Genomic DNA, 19,415 nt, shown 5'->3' with positions numbered 1-19,415 from the left:
CAGATGGCCCTGCCCCTCCCTGAGCCTGGTTCTGCTGGAGTTTCTTCCTGTTAAAACATACACATCTTACACAGACATACATGTGAACAAGTGTGTGGTGTGTGTGTGTGTGTGTGTGTGTGTGTGTGTGTGTGTGCGGGGTCAAGATGTGACCCTGTGAAGACTCCCCACACCTACTGGCGCCAGGGAGTCCAGCAGTTCATTCAAACAAAGGGCTCTTATACTTAACCAGATACAGAGTAGGTGTTCTCCTATACCATATGTCAGTAAGAGAAGGTATGACCTCTCTCATGACCTTAAGATGTGTGTGTGTGCCAGAGTGCTCTTGGAGGCACACAGAGTCTTTGCAGACTGCTAAGGATCAGACCTCTATCATTATGCAATCGATTATAAAACTCTAAGAATATATGAGTATATATTTCTAAGCATAAATGACAATCAACAATATAAACCTAACACACACCACATGATCTTGTATATTGTATAAAATGAGAAAAACATACTAGGTACCCTTAAGTACCATTTTTCAGTGTGCAAGATTAATGTTGTGAAGGTATGTAGTTTCACTCAAAACTAGCAAAATTCATCTATTTAGTTCATTTCGGGCCTGTTCAGGCAGATCAGCTGATCTCAGTACAAGTTAGATGATGGCTCACATTTTAATAGATTCCTTATGAATAATTTTAGGGCTATTTAAGCAACTTCAGCCTACCCACAGTTCCTGAGCATCTGCATGCAACTTTGCAACCCACGTCCACCCCAGCTCCTCTTTTATGGTATTTTTAACTTAATCAGTGTGATTGATGCCTGCTCTGTTTTGTGTCTGCACATGGAAGGAAAGGTCTGTCTAAAATGTCAAAGTAATCTGCTCCTGAAGCCAATTTCATCAGGGGTTTTTTTTCTGAGTCTGAGTCTGTGTTCAGCGGCATGTACACGGCAGTAGGCAGCCAGATTAAACATTAAACATTGCTGGTCACATCATTAATATTGAGGTAACAGCAGTCTGCGGTGGGTTAATGCCACTTTTTTACCACTAATTGGAAAATTAACAAATTAAAATAATGTAAAAAAATGAGATAACATGAGTCAGACACTGTTTCGCTTGGTTTAAAATGTAAACTCACATATAACTCACATTTATGAGCATCAGAAATAGTTCAGTAAAGACTTCCACAGACTTTGTCTGTTAAAAGTGATGTATAGGACTGAAACATTTGGTACATTGGAGAAAAAGATTTAACCGCTTCCACTTTTGTATTACGAAAGACCACATTAATTGTAGGTTTGCATTTATTTTTCTCTCCAGGTACAAAGTTCTGGTGTCTTCTGGACATTGTACCGATTAAGAATGAGAAGGGCGAGGTGGTTCTTTTTCTCGTGTCCCACAAAGACATCACTGACAAGAAGAAGGAGCAGGACCCTGAGCAAGGACCTGAAACTGGTGAGTTTGTATAAAAGACGCCAGCTGGCACTACAGTCGTGGCCCAAAATTTTGACAGCGGCATGGCTGCCAAAAGGACATTTTTATTTATTTGCCAGAAAATCTATGAAATCCTTGTAATTGTTCTTTATTATGTTCTACAAACATGTAAAAATAAACAAGGAAAGACCGACCTAAACGAATTAATCCAAGACAAACATCAATCAATCAAATCAATCAAAGTGTATTTATATAGCACATATTAAAAACAACAAAGTTCACCATAGTGTTTCACAGTCAGTAAAAACATGAGACAATTAAAACAAAACAATAAGAAAACAGGGCAGGAAACAATAAGTGACAACACAACAAGCCATAACATATGCATGAACCACGTCAGCAGTTTAATAAATCCAAATATCAAACAAATTAAGATGCTTTATTTTGATATTGAAGCCTATTCTTTTCTGATTTCATATTTTTTGTAATCTCAGTGGTAAATTGAGTGTGATTTCAGCCCTTCAACCTCCTCATGTGGATTTTATTATTTCTCATTATTGGTGTGTAATATTGCCGTGGTTAGCGCCTCAAGGCAACTTGAGAATATCTGTCCCAGGCCAGTAGAATGGCAGTATTCGATAAATAACATGAAATTTGCATAAAGTAATATCTGTTCTGTGTTAGGGATGTCCCCATGTTTATGTTTCATTTCATGTCAGCAGTTATCTAGTTATGCTGCCATAGTGTGAGCCTAATTTTAATTACTCTTCACCCGTGGAAATGGTGAAAGCAGGCAGAACATTTGGCCCTTCAGCTTTTCAGTTCCGCTGTAGTTATTGTCATTTCAAGCAAACAACAATTAAGGCATCAATTAATAATTTGAATTGCTTATTTCCCCAGTGTAAATCTCACTAAGAATCTGTCAGTGTACTGAACTCATTAATATTAATGGCTTCCTCGTATTAGATGTACATTGAGAACCAGATTACGCACACATTTTGAGAATTGGTGAAAATACTGAATTGTGAAGAGCGAGGCTGCAATTTTAATTACTAGGTAATATTTGCATGTTAATTAGAGGCAGACAGGAATCGGTTATTGGCAAGTGCAGCGTCCACTGACATTAAAAAGCACATCTTATAAATAGCTTTGAATCATTTTTCTCTGCTCACGACATAAAGAATCATTTCATTACTACTGTTATGCTGTATGGGTCATGCTACCTTTGTACACTTTACTGTTGTACATATCGAACGGAGGAAAGGGTGATCAGGTCAGCCTGCATATTCATTTGCATGCACTGGTTTGTTTACATGCGTGAATGTGCTGGAGAGGTCAAAGCAAATCGGCACATACATCGATTATTTTAAAATTGTTTTTTATAACATTGGTTAGCCAGTATCAGCCACGATCTCTCTAAATACTAAGAAAACGTGCTTCCTTCTTTCAGCATAGGATACAATGTATTAGTCCTTTATCAATGGAAAGAAGATCACTGTGGCTGACAGTGATGTGGCTCACAGAATAATAAGTTTTAATGCCTTAACCTGCTGATATGTTATGTTTGTTTCTGTTGCTTCTATAATAACATCTGGTTCTTGTGAATTTGTAGCATTGCATAATGAATATGTATACAAACCAAGAAACCTGCCCTAAAGCAGGTCAACCCACCTCTATCATTTCTCTTTCATTGTTTGCCCATGTGCTTAAAGAACATAGAAACAACAGCATAACCTGGTACCTGACCATTAAAAAGGGGCATAATTGTATTTTTCTCAGGGCAAACTTTATTGATTGACCCCTGCATCAGAAGATGTTTCTCTGTGCTTCAAACAGGTGTACAAAGTAAAATATGTGAATATCTTGCAGGTGTGTGTACTGCATTTCACTGCAAGGTGTGAAGAAAAATAGCAATCCAGCACATTTATACTGAACTAAAGCTTCCTTCTAACCTTGTAAATGCTGTCAGCATATACTATAATTTCAGAGATGAATAGCAATCGTCTAAGGAGACCAGAAGAAAAGTAATCAGAGCACTCGAGATGAAGTGGAAATATTCAGAGTTGGAGGGGGTTTTTCTTAAACATTGCTTTTCAGAGCTGCTGTTTGCAATGCTTCATGGTGGGCTCACCTTCTCTGAAGTGGCACCACTGCTGTATGAAATCCATGTGATTTTCTCTATGTCATAGAAAAGGGAGTTATTTTCATGATGGTAGACTGCTCATTTAACACAGTCCTAGTATAAGAGAGCTGAAGAATTATCACAATAACAGTTTAAAGCATCTTATTGAAAAGTTTAGACACGTGCTACCCTGGCAGCCTTTTAGGAATGATGTAAACGATGGGAAATCTCAGCTGGATTCAACAAAAGGATCACTCTTTTTACCAGTGCAAGCAAGTGCCTCACTTTTTACAATCATTTATTAAAGAAATGCATAAAGAAAATCATGAAAATCACGAGTCTGATGGGGTACTGTCATCACCCTGCCCGGCAAGCTAACAGGAGGGCCTCGTGGACTCCTGTGAATGCGACAACTGTAGGTGTATCTGTTCAAACTCGCAGACAAGTTTGAAGCTCAGTGAGCTCGGCCTCAAGGTCAGGTGTCACACGCCATATTTTCTACATGAGGTAACTGAAAAACTGACATCATAGGTATATCTGCTGAGAGGTTGAGGGGGAACCACTGGCTGCTGCCGGGATTTTTCCTTGCTGGTGAGGGATTTGGTAACAAAAAGCTCGGGTTAGAAGCCTCACCACTGGGTTAGGGTAAACTTTGAACAAAATGAGAACTGTGGGTTTGCAAAAGATTGTGAAGAATAACATGTCACAAGTGTTTCTGTGTGCTGAGTAAACATTAAAGACGAGATTTTCATCTTCAAACTGTCCTTTAGACACGAAGGGGAAAACACAGCAAAAGGCTGACGGCTTTAAGCAACAAAGTGCATTCAATTCATCCTGTGTCTCAGAAACTGCTTTCAAGGAGACGTTAATGAGACTTGTATTAGCAGCTGTAAAATTATTCATTCGCCCTTCTCTGACCTTGAGTGCTGATATCTTTAAAATTAGCAATAATGTAGCTCAGGAAAAAACGTCTACGTACTCCCCAGATTAAAATTTCTAAGGATAAAAATATCTGCAGCTACACTTTTGCCCAGCTAACACGCCTTCTTTTTGTATATCTGTCAAAACAGGTGCTGGTGCAGCTCTTCCCTCTGACACAAAACACACACCTTGTTAAGGCCGTGTGTGCGTGTGCATGTGTGTTAGTTAGTGATGGTCCTCTGAATAACCCCATGCTGTATATGTGGAAAGAGGCACAGATGCTTTTCTTCATACACTATCTGAACCGCCTGAAATCCAGCCAAGATATTATGTACAAATCAAATTTGCTTGTTGAAAATGAAAATGATTTGGTTACTTGGGTGGGCACTTTCCAGCCATGGTTATAATAAATCATGTTATGAACAGGGCAACAGTTGAAACAGGACATTAAAAGTGGAAATAGAGGAAATATTTTCTATCTGAATAATAGCTTTACAAAGAACAACTCCTTTAATCTTTTTCTTAATCTATCTGTTGAGCCCTCAGCACACTCGGTTTCAGTCCTTTTCTCTTTTTTGATGATGATGAAAGTTATGATATGAATAAGATACTTGGTGGGTCTTGGTAAATATTACTGATTCTGTAATCCAGGTCAGGGAGTACCATTCAGAAGGCTTCATCCTTTTTCATGTATCTCAACAACAGTTCATTCGGTTCATGAGCTTATAAGCGTCCCATATAGAGTTATAGGTCGGGTTAATATCCAATCCTTAACAAACCCTAACCCAGATAAACTTTGACCTGGACCCGGACTGGGGTGTCAAACTCATCGGGGGCCACATACATCTAGCTTTGATCTGAAATAGAGCGAAACAACAAAATTTCTCTTTCTGTCAGTGTAAAGATGTTTAACCATACAGTTAATTCTATCCAATATATGAAAAAGAAGCAACCTTCCATCAGTCCATCTCAGCTTTTCTAGTTTTTCACAGACTCTGTGAGCGTGTCCTAAACAGACCTCTTTACTTTATGTTATGTTTTCACAGCCTTACACGTAGAAATAAAAAGATAGCAGTCAAAGCATTACTTCTGAGCTATGCGTGCGCTTTAGTTGGCATGCAGCAGATGAGACAGAAACTGGTTTAAATTCCTCTCGTTTCTTGCATCAAAGCTCAGCATGTTTCTGTCTCCTCCACAGATGAAGAGACGGGTCTGGAGGTGCATCAGGTGACTCGCCCTCCGGGCTTCAACGCCAATCGGCGCCGCAGCAGAGCTGTGCTCTATCACCTGTCAGGACACCTGCAGAAACAAGACAAGAGCAAGCTCAAGATCAACAATGTGAGTTTCTCTCCTTTTATATTTACAGCTACATCTACATGACTGAGGTTTCTCTGTGTGGTTAACATCTTTCTGCAGCAACCCATGAAGCTGCCACGCCAGCGTCGGGAGTTTCCTTACACGTGAAACAAGCTGCACACTAACAAAGTCAAGAACTTTTAGTTAATGTATTTCTTTTTTTCCATTAACCATGTCTGCTGTGGAGGTCCCAGAATGAGGACAACGCTGTAATGCTCATTAAACAGCATATAGCTCTGACTGTATGTCTACCTTTGCTTACGTCAAATGTTTTTGTTACATGTCAGTTTTATGTGAGTTATTCTAGTCTGTTCAATCAGCGATGTGGACACAGTGAAGTGTGGAGCTGTTGCTGACAAATTCGAGGAGGTTTTTTGGATAAAGATCAAGCGTAGGGCTTGGGTGGGTTAGCAGTATTTCCACTATGTTTACGTGAGAAGCATTAAATTTAGGAATGTAAATTCACTGGCTGCAGGCTAAGTTTGTGGCCAGGAATATTCTTTTCATATTAGAATAAAAACGAAACATGTTTGGATGCCAGAGGAAGTGTTATTGTATGCCAGGCTGGCTCCAGACTGCCTCTCATTCAGTCATTAGCTTCACACTTGGGACTTTGGCACTGGTGATGACACTGAAGTGACAGAGTTAAAATCATGAGTTTACTTTATTCATGCAAAACTTTTAATTCACATACATGTTATGCAGCCATGAAAAGATTCTCCAAAGACTGGAGATGGGAGAAAAAAAAAGGTTATTGCCTCATTATGATGAAAGGCAGTCAGTTTAATTGCTCCCCTAGTTGCAACAGCAGTCCCTGAACTAAACAACGGGGAAGCCACTGATAGCATAGTAGCTTGTATTATTTGCCTTAGCATGAGTTCAGACTGAAAAAGAGTTGAGCATTAAAGCAGTGCACCCGGCTGTTGGTGCAGGTGTGTGGTTTAAAGTAACAGAGACAACACAATCCAAATATTTCAGCTTGAGTAAATGATTGTGTGTCAAAAAGCAAAAGATAAAGATAACCTTTATTAGTCCCACGCGTGGGATATTTGTTGGGTTAAGGCTGCCGACCTTTGCCAGCGCCATCTTACCCTTCCGACCATACATATATTACAACATCACATGGGGAAGACAGGTCAGAGAGGTATAACAATGGGAAATGCACAACATGAGGAAAGATGAGGAGAAAAAATAACTCCTCCCAGACTGAGCTCCAACAGGGAGATCAGTTTGAGAACAGAAAAAAACACCTCAGCACATGAATCAGCACATCTCACAACGTAGAAGACATAAGAGTGAGTGTAGGTCTGTGTCAGTGTACATGCATATGTGTGCGTGTGAGAGTGTGTGTGTTCATGTTTAGCTGAGAGAAAGTGTCCCTTAACCCAGTTAGGCAAAAGTCAACAATCTTCGGTCGACACGGGCGACCCTGAATGAGGAGGGAGAAAGTCACAACACAGTCTTGTTATCTAAAGGAGAATTGTTATTCCCGTCAGCTTTTGCCTTGAGCATCCAGCTGGAGTCAGGAGGCCTGCATGAGATGAAGATGGTAGTTGTTTTGGTTAGTGCGAACAAACTGCTTCCAATTTTACAGTTCGTCTAATGTCCGTCACTGGTCACCAGGTCTCTCAATTCCTGTTGTTCTTCTTCAAGATGTTATCCATATAGCAGAGCCATGAGCTTCTCCAAGATCATATCCATATTGCGTTCAAATAAACACAGTCTGAGTACACACAGCCAGCCTTGTGGGATTTTGAACAACTGTAGCCGCTTCTTGTTCTTCGATAAGCCAGGTCCAAGCCAGCTCCAATCAGCCAGAACTCTGTTATTATGGTTCCAAATTGGTAGCTGTCGTTGAATGTCCCCCATCGAGAGTGTCATCAGACACACGATGCATCCGACCATCGAGTATCCAGCAGCAAACGTCTCCACAGGACAATCAGGCTCTCCCAAGCCCAGAGTTGTCAGTTTCGTTAAGGGACCAGTTAATTAAATCCATAATTCGTCTTTAGGTTTTAGGAGAACAAGTCTGGGAGACTCTCTTAGGGTTAGAGAATAAGCGAGACTATACAAAAGACATGAGAAGCCAAGCAGGAAAGATGAAGGAGAGCCAAGAGAAGAAGAACACTGCAAACTGACAACGAAATGTTATGAAATGGGAAATTATCATTACTGCTCAGACCTGGCATCACAGGAGATGATGATTATGGCTGTGTGTTAGTGAGCTGACCTCTCTGTAGGTCTGCTGCAGTCCAGCGGGCAGCGCACACCCTGACAGATGGCGTGAAGGACAAGAGGACTATGCTTGGTTTTGGTTCACTCCGTGGTAAAGCAGATCTACATTTAGCTGATGTCAGTGATTAGGAAACATGCAGAACGATGCAGTTTGCACCCTGCATGTTCAATGACCACCAACCCAGGGCCATCATTATTTGCTTTTTTAACTTCTCAAAAGAGGGAAATTCATAACTTGTGTACAAAAACTGAGAAGCAAACGAGGAATCACGTGATAGCTAATGATCTAGAAACTCTAATGACTCCTGACCCAGGCTAAAATAAGCAGTCAGGACATAAAAAAATATCTTATGGGAGGTTCATGTTGTGAAGCACCCAGTTCTTACTCAGTAGGTCTTTATTACTTAATGAGAATCTCACCGTTACCCAAAGAATGACTCTTTAATTAAGTAAAGTAATCAAAGAAATGATTCAGGCTCTATGTAATCAGTAATGTTTAGTGTCTGCAGAGTCAATCAGGAATTAATGGATGTATGAGTTAGATCAGATAATATTGAGCTAAACTTTACCCAGTGATTCACTAATATAAAAATCTCACTGCCAGTAAATAAACATCTACTCTAAATTTCACTAATGAACAGATTATCAGCTACCAGGTGATTCCTGATTTGCTCATTATTTGCTTTAAGTCAAATCATTTTTTCCATTACGTGTTGACTTTCTCACATAAAAATAGTCCAGAATACAAAAAACATTTACATTGATGGAGCTCATTAAACAAACCCAACAAAACAACAATCCCATTAGAAAAATGAAACAGTATCATTTGTATTTCAGACTAAATGCCTGTCTGTACAGTTCATAAATGGTTTATGCTGGACATGCAAAAATCATGGTAAACATAACAACTCAGGCTCATAGTTCCATGAACTGGATAAACTGAAAGTACAGCTACGTCAGATTTTTACTTGAGTGCAGAGAACCTCACACAGGAAACAAAATGAGTTCTTTGGTTAATCTTCCTGATTCCAAAGGAAATGAATGAATTACAAATAAGATTCTTTTTCATAAAAACATATTTCACAGGTGTGAGAGTTAATGCTTGGAACCAGTGGTCCCACATTTCTTCTTCCTTCTTAGTGCTGGGAAAACCATTTTGTCAGTGTTGGTAGACTTTACTCAAACTCTGCAAAAGCAATAACCCACTTATGAATGGTTGAAACTGTTTTCATGGCTGCACTGTTATATCGAGTGGAATGAATCTGAAATCTCCACTCCTGTGGATTTTTATAATGCCTCTGCACAGTGTGAGCTTTCGAAGCTTGAAGTGGCTCGATAAGTGTGTGCACAGGGCCGTGTTATCGTGGCCCGGCAGAGGGACAACGAGAGAGATGTAAAAACCTGAAACAAGAGAGCTGTTGACATCTGTCTCCCTCTCAATCCAGAACATGTTTGGGGAGAAGCCTCCAATCCCGGAATACAAAGTAGCAGCCATTCAGAAATCTCGCTTCATCCTGCTCCACTATGGAACCTTCAAGGCCGGCTGGGATTGGTTAATTCTGCTGGCGACTTTCTACGTGGCCGTCACTGTGCCCTATAACGTGTGTTTCACGGTCGGGGGAGGGCGGGATGAAGGCAGCGCCTCACGCAGCCCGCCCAGCGTCAGCGACATCCTCGTCGAGATCCTCTTCATTTTAGGTAAGATAGTGTGCCGTCTTCTCATGTTGGTGCTTTCTTCTAACCATCCATAGAACTTGTTTCCTTTAGCAAGAAGTCTTAGAAAGACTGGACACACCTAGAAAGTAGGAACCAAGAAAATGAAACCTGAATGTTTTGTACCATTGTTTAACAAATGCTGAGGACTTTTCCTTCACTCTGTAGTCTAACTCGTCCCTCTGTCAGTCTGCTTCTTGGTCAAAAGAAATGTGTTTTTGGCTCATTTTGCTCCTGAAAAATGATGGCTGTCTCACTCAAACTAGACAAGAAACTGTGTCTCAGTAGGGTGTTGTGGAGGTTGTAGGGGTTAAGTTGTGCTTTGAATTTTGAAAACATCTCCAACAATCTCCAGCAAAGTCTTTCCACAGTCTTTCAGAGCTTTGCCTCAATCTTCTATTGACACTTGCTGTATCTCATAAAATGCAGCATCTTAAATCAAGAAGCTCACACTGAATTTTTTGGACAAGAGTCTAGACTTCCACTGGTCTCGTTTCCATTCCTTGTGTTTCCTGGTCTCCCTCAGCCGTGGTTTTCTTAGTAGCCTTATAAGCTTAATGGCCTGATTCCCAGTCTCTTCCAAAAAGCTAATAAAATAAAATGTGTGTGCTGCCTAGAGTCTGTCAAGCATTAATGAGGCCACTGATGAATATGAGAGGCTGTTAATTGTTGATTTGATTCTGAGGCTGGTAACTGCAGCAAAGGGAGCTGGTAGTCTTCCTTTTGTCTTCATGAGAGTCTGTGTCGTTACAGCAACTGATCATTCTGTTAGAAACTTTAAGAGTTCTTCTGTCCTGACCTAAATTGATAAAGTAACGATGGACTTGCCATAATATGAATTAATACAATAGCAGTTGAGCTCTGTTTCCTGTATACCAAAAAAAATACCTTGACACAGCAGAGCGGAGGCTTAAACTACAAATAAATACCACCAGTGGACTGCTGAAAACTGCCACCTGTTGTATGAACTACCTAGTATCCTCATTATCAGCTCTGTAGCTTTATTTGCTGCCTCTGCTAGCATAGCTTTGCATTATTCACATTTATCTTCTACTGGGCCTTGGCGCAGGCCTTCAGTTCATCCTCTACAAACGGACTGATTTATAAATGGAGTGATGCTTTAAAGTGACAGGTATCAGCTGTGGTCAGTTTACAGTAATGCACTGGTGCACAGCAGCTGACGTGTTCTTCGTCAGCGTGAGTTGACAAGAATTTAAATTTAAGCTGGTGTTACTCACTAACTTCCACCTTTTAACCAACTTTATTCTTTCTCATGTAAAGGCAGCATATAAACAGCATACTGCACGTATAGAGGATGGAAATCAGCCAAGATAGCTCATCTGCTTACATCTTATTGAATTCATTCACCCACAAAGAGCAGTAAGAGTAGCAGCAGCAGCACAGGTCAGCTGTACACTAAGAAAATCTACTGGAGCCCACAGTAGAAATCATTGTGAGCTCAACTTTTAGTTGAGTAAAAAAGTTGAGTAGGCGTGCTGTGTACACACTCAGAGCTGTGTGCATGAGACGACCGTATTGGGGTTGTGCTCTCTCTCTTTGAGAGAGAGCACAAATCAAAGAAAATAAACACAATTTTGTGAAAATAAAAGTGAAGTCTGAGCTTTTGGGATACTTGAACATTTTTGAAACTCTGGCCTTGTTCAATAAATTCAATAAATTCAATAAATTCAAATTCAATATGAACAATTGTAACAGCAAATGAGGAAAAAAACATTAGGCCAGCTTAAGAAATCTCTTCAAGTGTTTAGAAACAAAAAGAAAATGGCCTGAATGAGTGGGTGTGCAAAGAACGTTTTACTGGCAGTGTAACCGTTGCAAAATTCTTTTTGATTATATCAACTGTCTGCTGATGGGAAGTTAGTCAAACAGCCTTTGTCTGATAGGCATGTGACTCCTAATAGAAGTTCTCATTATAAAAGTTCTGTTCAAGTTTTTAATGATGAATGTTGCAGGGAAAAGGATATGAGCCATTCCACAATAAGCCATTACATCTGATTGTTAAGTCATTTCCCAGAAAACAACAGGCCTCTTTGTCCTCGGTCATGTCCACCCTAACTGCAGGAAACTTACATGAGTGCTCTTCAGCGGACGATTTGTGTTAATGGGAAAGAGTGAACACAAGCTCTCCATCAATAAACTTTCGTAATGAAATTACACGAGCCACCTGCAGTTAAATGTCTGACTCCTGTCAGTCGATATCCCATTTATTAGGACTAATAGGCCGTGCCTATTTATTGATACATTCACCAGAAAACAATAGTGGATTGAAATAGTCTGCCGGGACACCTTTTATTCATTCATTTCGTTCCTTAATACCATGCAGTAAAATTAAAATCATAGAGCAAACATTGAAGAGCTAATCATGACTGTTTGTCTTTTTTTATTGTCGTGTTGTCCTCGTCTGTTTTTTTTTCAGCAAGCTTCAAAGCCTTGGCTCTTTGAATAGGATCATATCATACTTTGAAGGACTGGGTGGTGCAGTTGCTGCGTTTAGCTGTATGTTGTGGTTCTTCTGGAAGCAAGTCATCAGAAACCATCTTGAAATTCCCCTGGTTGTTCAAAATGCCCTACAGCTAGAAAATCACTTACCCTGAGAGAGTGAGCTAGTTTCTATTGCACTTTGCTGATGTCCGTTCAATTAAGCTTAAGCAATTTAGCTTTCACAAATATCTTATGAGTAATTTGTCTAAATTGAAAACAAGCAATAACTATATATATACGGTACTATATACTATATCATGTTTTTATTTTTTTAGACCTCTGTTACAGACTGGCAATTTGTCCAGGGTGTACCCACCTCCCGCCCTATAGTAGCTGGATGGATCCCTCTAATAAACAGTCTGATTATATTCTCACATTGCATGAGAGTTTATTCATTAAGCATCCAAGTCCAACAATATTAGAGCTACTTTATCAGTCAGAGGTGAGCTTCAGTTACTCATCTACCTGTTTTACAGCCTCCTTAGTGTATTAACACCTGAGGTAACAGCAGACTGACAGCCTACACTAACTGCAGATGAACAGCAGACAGAGATGACTCTGGGGTTAAACTTGAGAAAATACATATTATTTTTATTATTATTTAAATGCGAATTATTGGTCTGTTTTTTATTCCTGATTTATTGCCAAGTTATGATATTGTTTAAATATGTGAAAATATATTGTGCGCAAAAATGTTTTGACACACAAACCTGCCAGCCACCCTCAGCTGTTAGGAGGAAATGCTGGGTGTGGCTATTTATGTCTTTAATCCACTATAGATGGATTATGCACTTGAACTGTGAGGGGTATAAAACCGGACATATAGTGGTGGTGTTTTAAAAACTGTACCTTTAAAAATAAACAACTAATGACCATCTGAATCTGGTGTGTTAAAAAAAAACTATCCCTGTAATGGAAGCATCTCAAACTGTATCAACACACTTTTATTTCAAAAACATGATGAAAACTACCATAAAAGTATCTTTACCCCAAGACATTTACATTTGGGGCTATAGAGCCACATTGATTCTGGACTAGCTCTCAACTCCTCTGTAAACTAAAAGTGATTTTTGCTCACAATAAAGGGGAACGGAGCTTTTAATATCAGGTAGCAACAACTGGTTGTTGCTGACAGAGGTGGGACCAAGTCATTGTTTTGCAAGTCTCAAGTAAGTCTCAAGTCTTTATCCTCAAGTCTCAAGTCAAGTCTCAAGTAATGTCAGGCAGAGTCGAGTCTCAAGTCACTGGTGTAAAAGTCCGAGTCAAGTCACAAGTCTGAAACTTTGAATTTCAAGTCCTTTCGAGTCTTTAAAAAAAAACAACGAAAAAATAATGTTGCAGTTATATGCTAAATGTAAATATTAGACCATGTAATTTTAAAATCTGTGTTTTTCTCAACACATGACAAAATAGTGAACTTAGAAAATATACACAAATTGTGAAATTGCACCTCTTTAAAATGCAGCTCAATTAAACCTAGCTCCAAGAATAATTTTCACCGACATTTCTGAGATAAGCTGCATGTTATTCTTGGATGCGGTTGTAGGACCAGCTTTAAAATCGCATGACAAAAATATCATACATATTAAAAAAAACTGCATCACCAACGTAGCCTGGAAAACATTTGCTAGTTAGATGAAGTCAGCTATCTCATTGTAGCATATTTATATGCATATTTATAATTATACGGTTCTTGGAGTGAGTGCATACACTCATGAAGTTTAGTAACTTCAGGTCACTGCAACAAGCCCAGGTACAGTTTACCGACGGATGGGTGCAGGACCTTGAAATGCACCGTGTAGAACGAAAGACCATCATACGTATCATAAGTTTACCAGTCTCACAAATTGTCGTCATAAATACAGATTTGTTAACCGTTTATTAATAGGACCTTTGAGCTCAAGGGTAATTAATTAGTAGTGGAAATAATTTCTGGTAGCATCACAGAAATGTAGCAGTGACAATAATATTGTATGCTGTAATCGTACTGGGCAATTAGTGATACAAAAAACCTGTTTTATCCTGTGAATAAAAGTATATGTTTTTGTCAATGTACCATAATAACAGAAGCGAAACGCAATATTGTGTCAGGACAATTCACTATTTATGCACAATAAATAAAGGAGCATAGCGCGACAATTTCTGTTCAGCGCCAGACTTGCTTGTAACCTATATCACCAATTATGTTATGAAAATGACGCATTAACTACAACAGCAGACTGACCTTTGTGGAAATGCTTGGAGCAGACTAACCTGTGAGCTGGAGTGTTCTGGGACGTTATATTTGATCTTTGAATAGCTGCAATCCAGGCCATCCGTCGCGTCTTTGTTACTTCGGAAACATGGCTCGAACAATTTCTCTTCAACGACTAATCCGATAACAACCGATCTCTTTACCCGTCGGCTTCCCGTGGCTGTCATGCGACCGGCTATTGCAGTTAATAATACAACAGCTTCTTGACATTTTTGTGTTTCTTTTTATCGCTGTATAACTGATTTTAATTGAAAGCCTGCGTGCGCTACTACCGCTTGCCACGAGTTCCCAGAATCCTTTGCGGTTCTACCCGTGAATGACGTGACATTTTCAATCTCTATATAATATGCATGTTAAATTTTATATTTGGGGTAAAATATCAAGTCTTTTCAAGTAAACCGGTTCAAGTCCAATTCAAGTCCCAAGTCATTGGTGTAAAAGTCCAAGTCAAGTCACAAGTCTTAGAACATTTTTTCAAGTCAAGTCTAAAGTCATAAAATTAATGACTCGAGTCTGACTCGAGTCCAAGTCATGTGACTCGAGTCCACACCTCTGGTTGCTGACATCCCAGTAAAGATACCCCTTTGAAAAAAAAGTGCATAAATTGTTTTTTAATACTGTGTTGTTATTTTTATTTAAAGTAACCCATGCATGCTGTGTGTATATGACTCATTGAAAAGTAGCTGTGCGTTTACCATGCATCACTGTAATTTAAGTGACACTTGATTGCTGCTGTTGTTGTTGTCCTCTGCAGACATATTGCTGAACTTTCGAACTACATTTGTGAGCACGTCGGGTCAGGTCGTCTACGACGCCCGCTCCATCTGCGTTCACTACGTTACCACCTGGCTCTTTGTTGATCTCATTGCCGCCCTGCCCTTTGACCTGCTGTATGCTTTCAATGTCAGCGTGGTGAGTCTCCCCTGTGTCTTACTGTGTGTGTGTGTTTCTGTCTGTTGACATTTGTGTGTGACCACACCAACAGAACCGAGAATCAAACAGTGTGAGTGTGACAAATCAGCCTACATAATTTAAACTAGGGCTGCTCGATTATGGCAAAAATGATTATCACGATTATTTTCACTGAAATTGAGATCTCGATTATTTGACGATATTTATTTAACAATAACAATGTGTTGAATAATGACTTTAAAGATTGTCAAAAAAGATAATATAAAATAGTGTGCAAATACTGATAACAGTGCAAATGTTTGCAATATAAAAAATAAATGAAAAATGTAAACATCTATGTTTAGTGAACTTTGCAGTGTTGCTCTGTGGTGCAGCTACGACACTGTAGCAAAGTTTACACACTATGTCTACTTGATCCACGTCTGACTCCGCGAACCCATAATGTTTCCACACCACCACCAAGATTATAAATGTTTGATTTCATGTGAGTGAATCCATTAAAGCTCCAACTTTTGAGTAAAACTACCAACTGTTTGAACAAATGATGTGTATTATATACAGTATCCCACATTACTGAGTGTCAACCTTTCTTAATGATTCATTTGATTTAAGAAATACAGTGAATGAAATATTGCCAGAGCGCTGAGATTGCCTGTATCTCTGTGCAGTACTTTGGCGTCCACCTGTTGAAGACAGTCCGGCTTCTTCGGTTACTGCGGCTGCTGCAGAAGCTGGAGCGCTACTCACAGTACAGTGCTGTGGTCTTGACCCTGCTGATGTCCATGTTCGCCCTGCTGGCCCACTGGATGGCGTGTGTCTGGTACTTCATAGGTCGAAGGGAGATTGAGAGCCAAGGATCATCAGACATAGGTTAGTTCGCCCTTTTTTCATCTCTAGAAAGCATCTGTGTAGATTAACTCAGTCACTGTTTTGCTCAAGTTTAATTTTTGTGTTAGGTGTACGTTTCTGTGTTGTATTACTTTGTACTTCTACTCTATTAAATTTCATTGGACTTCCTGACTTGTTCAACTAGTTATGTCACGATTGAGAGTGTTGGGGTCGTTATTCAAAAAACCGTAATGTATCACATAGTACTTGTTAGATTTATTAAAAAATAATAATGCAGTATGTCACATAATGACTAGTTAACAATATGAGCCTAAGGGTAGAGTCCCACACACTCACACAATCCTTTATCCTAATGGGGACCCACATGCAATTTTACTTTTAGTGTTGATGTATGAAAAACACAGAGCAAAGGGACTTCGCAGAGATTACCACAGTGATTGGACTTTAGAAACATGTGCAGTGCTGTGAAAAAAAAGTATTGGTGCTCTTCCTGATTTCTTGTATTTTACTAGATTTGTCACAGTCACAGATCATCAAATACATTTTAATATTACACAAAGATAACACAAGTGTATACAAAATGCACTTTTAAATTATGACTTATTAAGGAAGCAACGTTACCCAAACCTACCTGGCCCTAAGTAAAAAGGTAATTACCCCTTAAACATAATAACTGATAACTGATTGTGCCACTCCTGATAGTAAGAACTGTAAACAAGTGTTTCTCATAACAGTCATTAGTCTTTCACGTCACAGAATTGTTTAAAGTACTCGGGGCGATCGTGGCTCAAGAGTTGGCAGTTTGTCTTGTAATCGGAAGGTTGCCGGTTCGAGCCCCGGATTGGTCGTTGTGTCCTTGGGCAAGACACTTCACCTACTGCCTACTGGTGTTGGGCAGAGGGGCTGATGGCGCGATATAGCATCCTCACTTCTGTCAATCTGCCAGCTGTGGCTACAACTGTAGCTTGCCTCCACCAATGTGAGAGTGAATGAATAGTGGAAAGCGCTTTTTTGGGTCTCGAAAAGCACTATATAAATGCAATCACCAGCAATCACCAGTCACCAGATCTCAGTGGATGTGCAAACAAGAAATCTTCAGCACCTGTGTGATGCTGTCATGTCAACATGAACCAAACTCTCAGAGGAATACCTCCAGGTCGTTACTGAGCCTATGCCATGAAGAGACAAGTTCTGAAGACAAAAGTGGTCCAACCCAACCGTACTTAATAATTGTTCCATTTGTTTACACATACCTTTGATGGTAAGTTGAGGGTGTGATGTTACAGCCATGTATTAAAAATAGAATATTACTGCAACAAGATGAGCAAGCTCAAAGATATATACTCAGAAAAACAGAGATATGAAAAAGCAAACTGTATTGGTAATGGTAAAGAACGGTTCCTCCATCTGTAGATGGTAAACTGGTTATTACAGTGCTTTTCTACTCATGCGCTACATAATGTAGTAGCGGCTGTGGCTTAGGTGGTAGAGCAGGTCACCTACTAACTGGCAAATATCCTTGGGCAAGATACTAACCCCATGTTGCTCTCTGATGCATCCATCAGAGTATGAGGTGTGATGAGGTCCAGCTTTGCAAATTGAAACCTGGCTGTTCCAGTCTGCAAATATTCTTGGGCAAGATACTAACCCAGAATTTCCCCGCGAAGCATCCATCAGAGTGCGAATGTTAGGCAGAAAGCTTTTAAATGTAGAAAAAAAGTGCATAAATGAATGGGTAACTGAGGCATGTTGTATGTTGTTGAGAAAAAGCACTATAGAAGAAGCAGTCCATTTCCCAGCTCAGTACTTTCTGACTACCCTTTTCACTCTGATGAACACTGGAGCAGCCATGGGTCAAACCACCAATCCTCCCAATAGAAAATGACCTGCTGTACCTCCTGAGCCACAGCCATCCAAGGTCTTAAGCCTTTACATTTAGCTGTTTGTAACACCAACCACTGACAGTTGCCTTGGGTAGGCAGAGGCAGGCTAGCTGTCTCTAGGGTGTGTGTCTCTAGGGTACTAGGGTAACCAGCAGACATGGAATCCTCTAATTTTAACGTTGTACAAGAAAGATAAAGTATATTTATTCTTTATCTCAGACAGGGAAGCTGCTTTTACAATAATATTCACTTGATGCCATGGTGTTAATCAGGCTGGAAAAATTCTCCCTGAAGCAAGTTAACGGCCCATTTCCTGTTTGTGGAGAGCTTTCAGTGACAGTTTTTAACTGTCATTACATGTTTCACACACATAATGACAATTTTGCTCTACTCAATTACACTGTAAGCATTGTCCTCAGGAGATTATTCTAGGCTTCCCAAATGGAAATTTAAATAAGATCTTGTCTCATTGTTTATCCACTTTGCAGTAATGACAAAGAAAAATCTAAATTCATCCTCATTCAACTTTAACTATTTGAGCACTCACCTAACTTGTCTTGCTCCAAAGTATACCTATCCATTGTAAAGCAATAACAGTAATATTGTATTAGGAAGAAAGGCACAGAGGCAGTTATGCAGAAATACGACTGTGTGTGCCTTCGTTTTCAGCACGACCGATGCTTTTAATAAAACACAGAAACTTGAATCCCACGGCCGACGTGAAACCCCGGCTTGCAATCTGATAAACTTGTGAAGATGTACAGACAGACTGGCAGTTTCCAAGGGTAAGGGGATCAAACTGTAATTTTTCCAACTCTGACTGGGGGCAAAGACCGAGTTGTTTGTGTGTGTGTGTGTGTGTGTGTGTGTGTGTGTGTGTGTGTGTGTGTGTGTGTGTGTGTGTGTGTGTGTGTGTGTGTCTTTCGTTTTGTTTTCTAAGCATCACACAGACACACACAAACAGACATTATGTATGGGGACCTTGCTCTGGTTAGTATTGTCCTCATTTTCTCATTTCTTCCTCCCTCCTTATCTTTCTGAGTGATTCTTACCAACCTACCTGCACTTATCTTTTCAGCATAAGGACAAACAGTAACATTGTGGTCAGTTCATGTCATCAGCCTCTCCACTCACTATTCAGACAGACAGAGTCTGTCAGTCTGACCTTTATGTGACACCAACTGTGATTCACAATAGAGCACTGGTATCAGCATGTACATACACTGGATTACTCTGTCAGTCAGTCAG

General features: G+C 39.8%; 1 protein-coding gene across 1 annotated transcript in view; it reads left to right on the top strand.

Moving 5' to 3' along the window:
• Window positions 1-19,415, top strand: part of kcnh3 (potassium voltage-gated channel, subfamily H (eag-related), member 3) — a 189,788-nt gene that overhangs the window by 136,353 nt on the left and 34,020 nt on the right. Inside the window, exons 3-7 of the mRNA XM_026143940.1 lie at window positions 1,307-1,441; window positions 5,662-5,801; window positions 9,500-9,752; window positions 15,278-15,435; window positions 16,104-16,305. Of these exons, the coding sequence (XP_025999725.1) occupies window positions 1,307-1,441; window positions 5,662-5,801; window positions 9,500-9,752; window positions 15,278-15,435; window positions 16,104-16,305 (888 nt within the window). The remainder of the gene's footprint in view (window positions 1-1,306; window positions 1,442-5,661; window positions 5,802-9,499; window positions 9,753-15,277; window positions 15,436-16,103; window positions 16,306-19,415) is intronic.

The sequence above is a fragment of the Astatotilapia calliptera genome, chromosome 16 (assembly GCF_900246225.1).
Source record: "Astatotilapia calliptera chromosome 16, fAstCal1.2, whole genome shotgun sequence".
NCBI lineage: Eukaryota > Metazoa > Chordata > Actinopteri > Cichliformes > Cichlidae > Astatotilapia > Astatotilapia calliptera.
The sequence above is the reverse complement of the archived record's forward strand: the minus strand, read 5'-3'. Positions and strand labels throughout refer to the sequence as shown.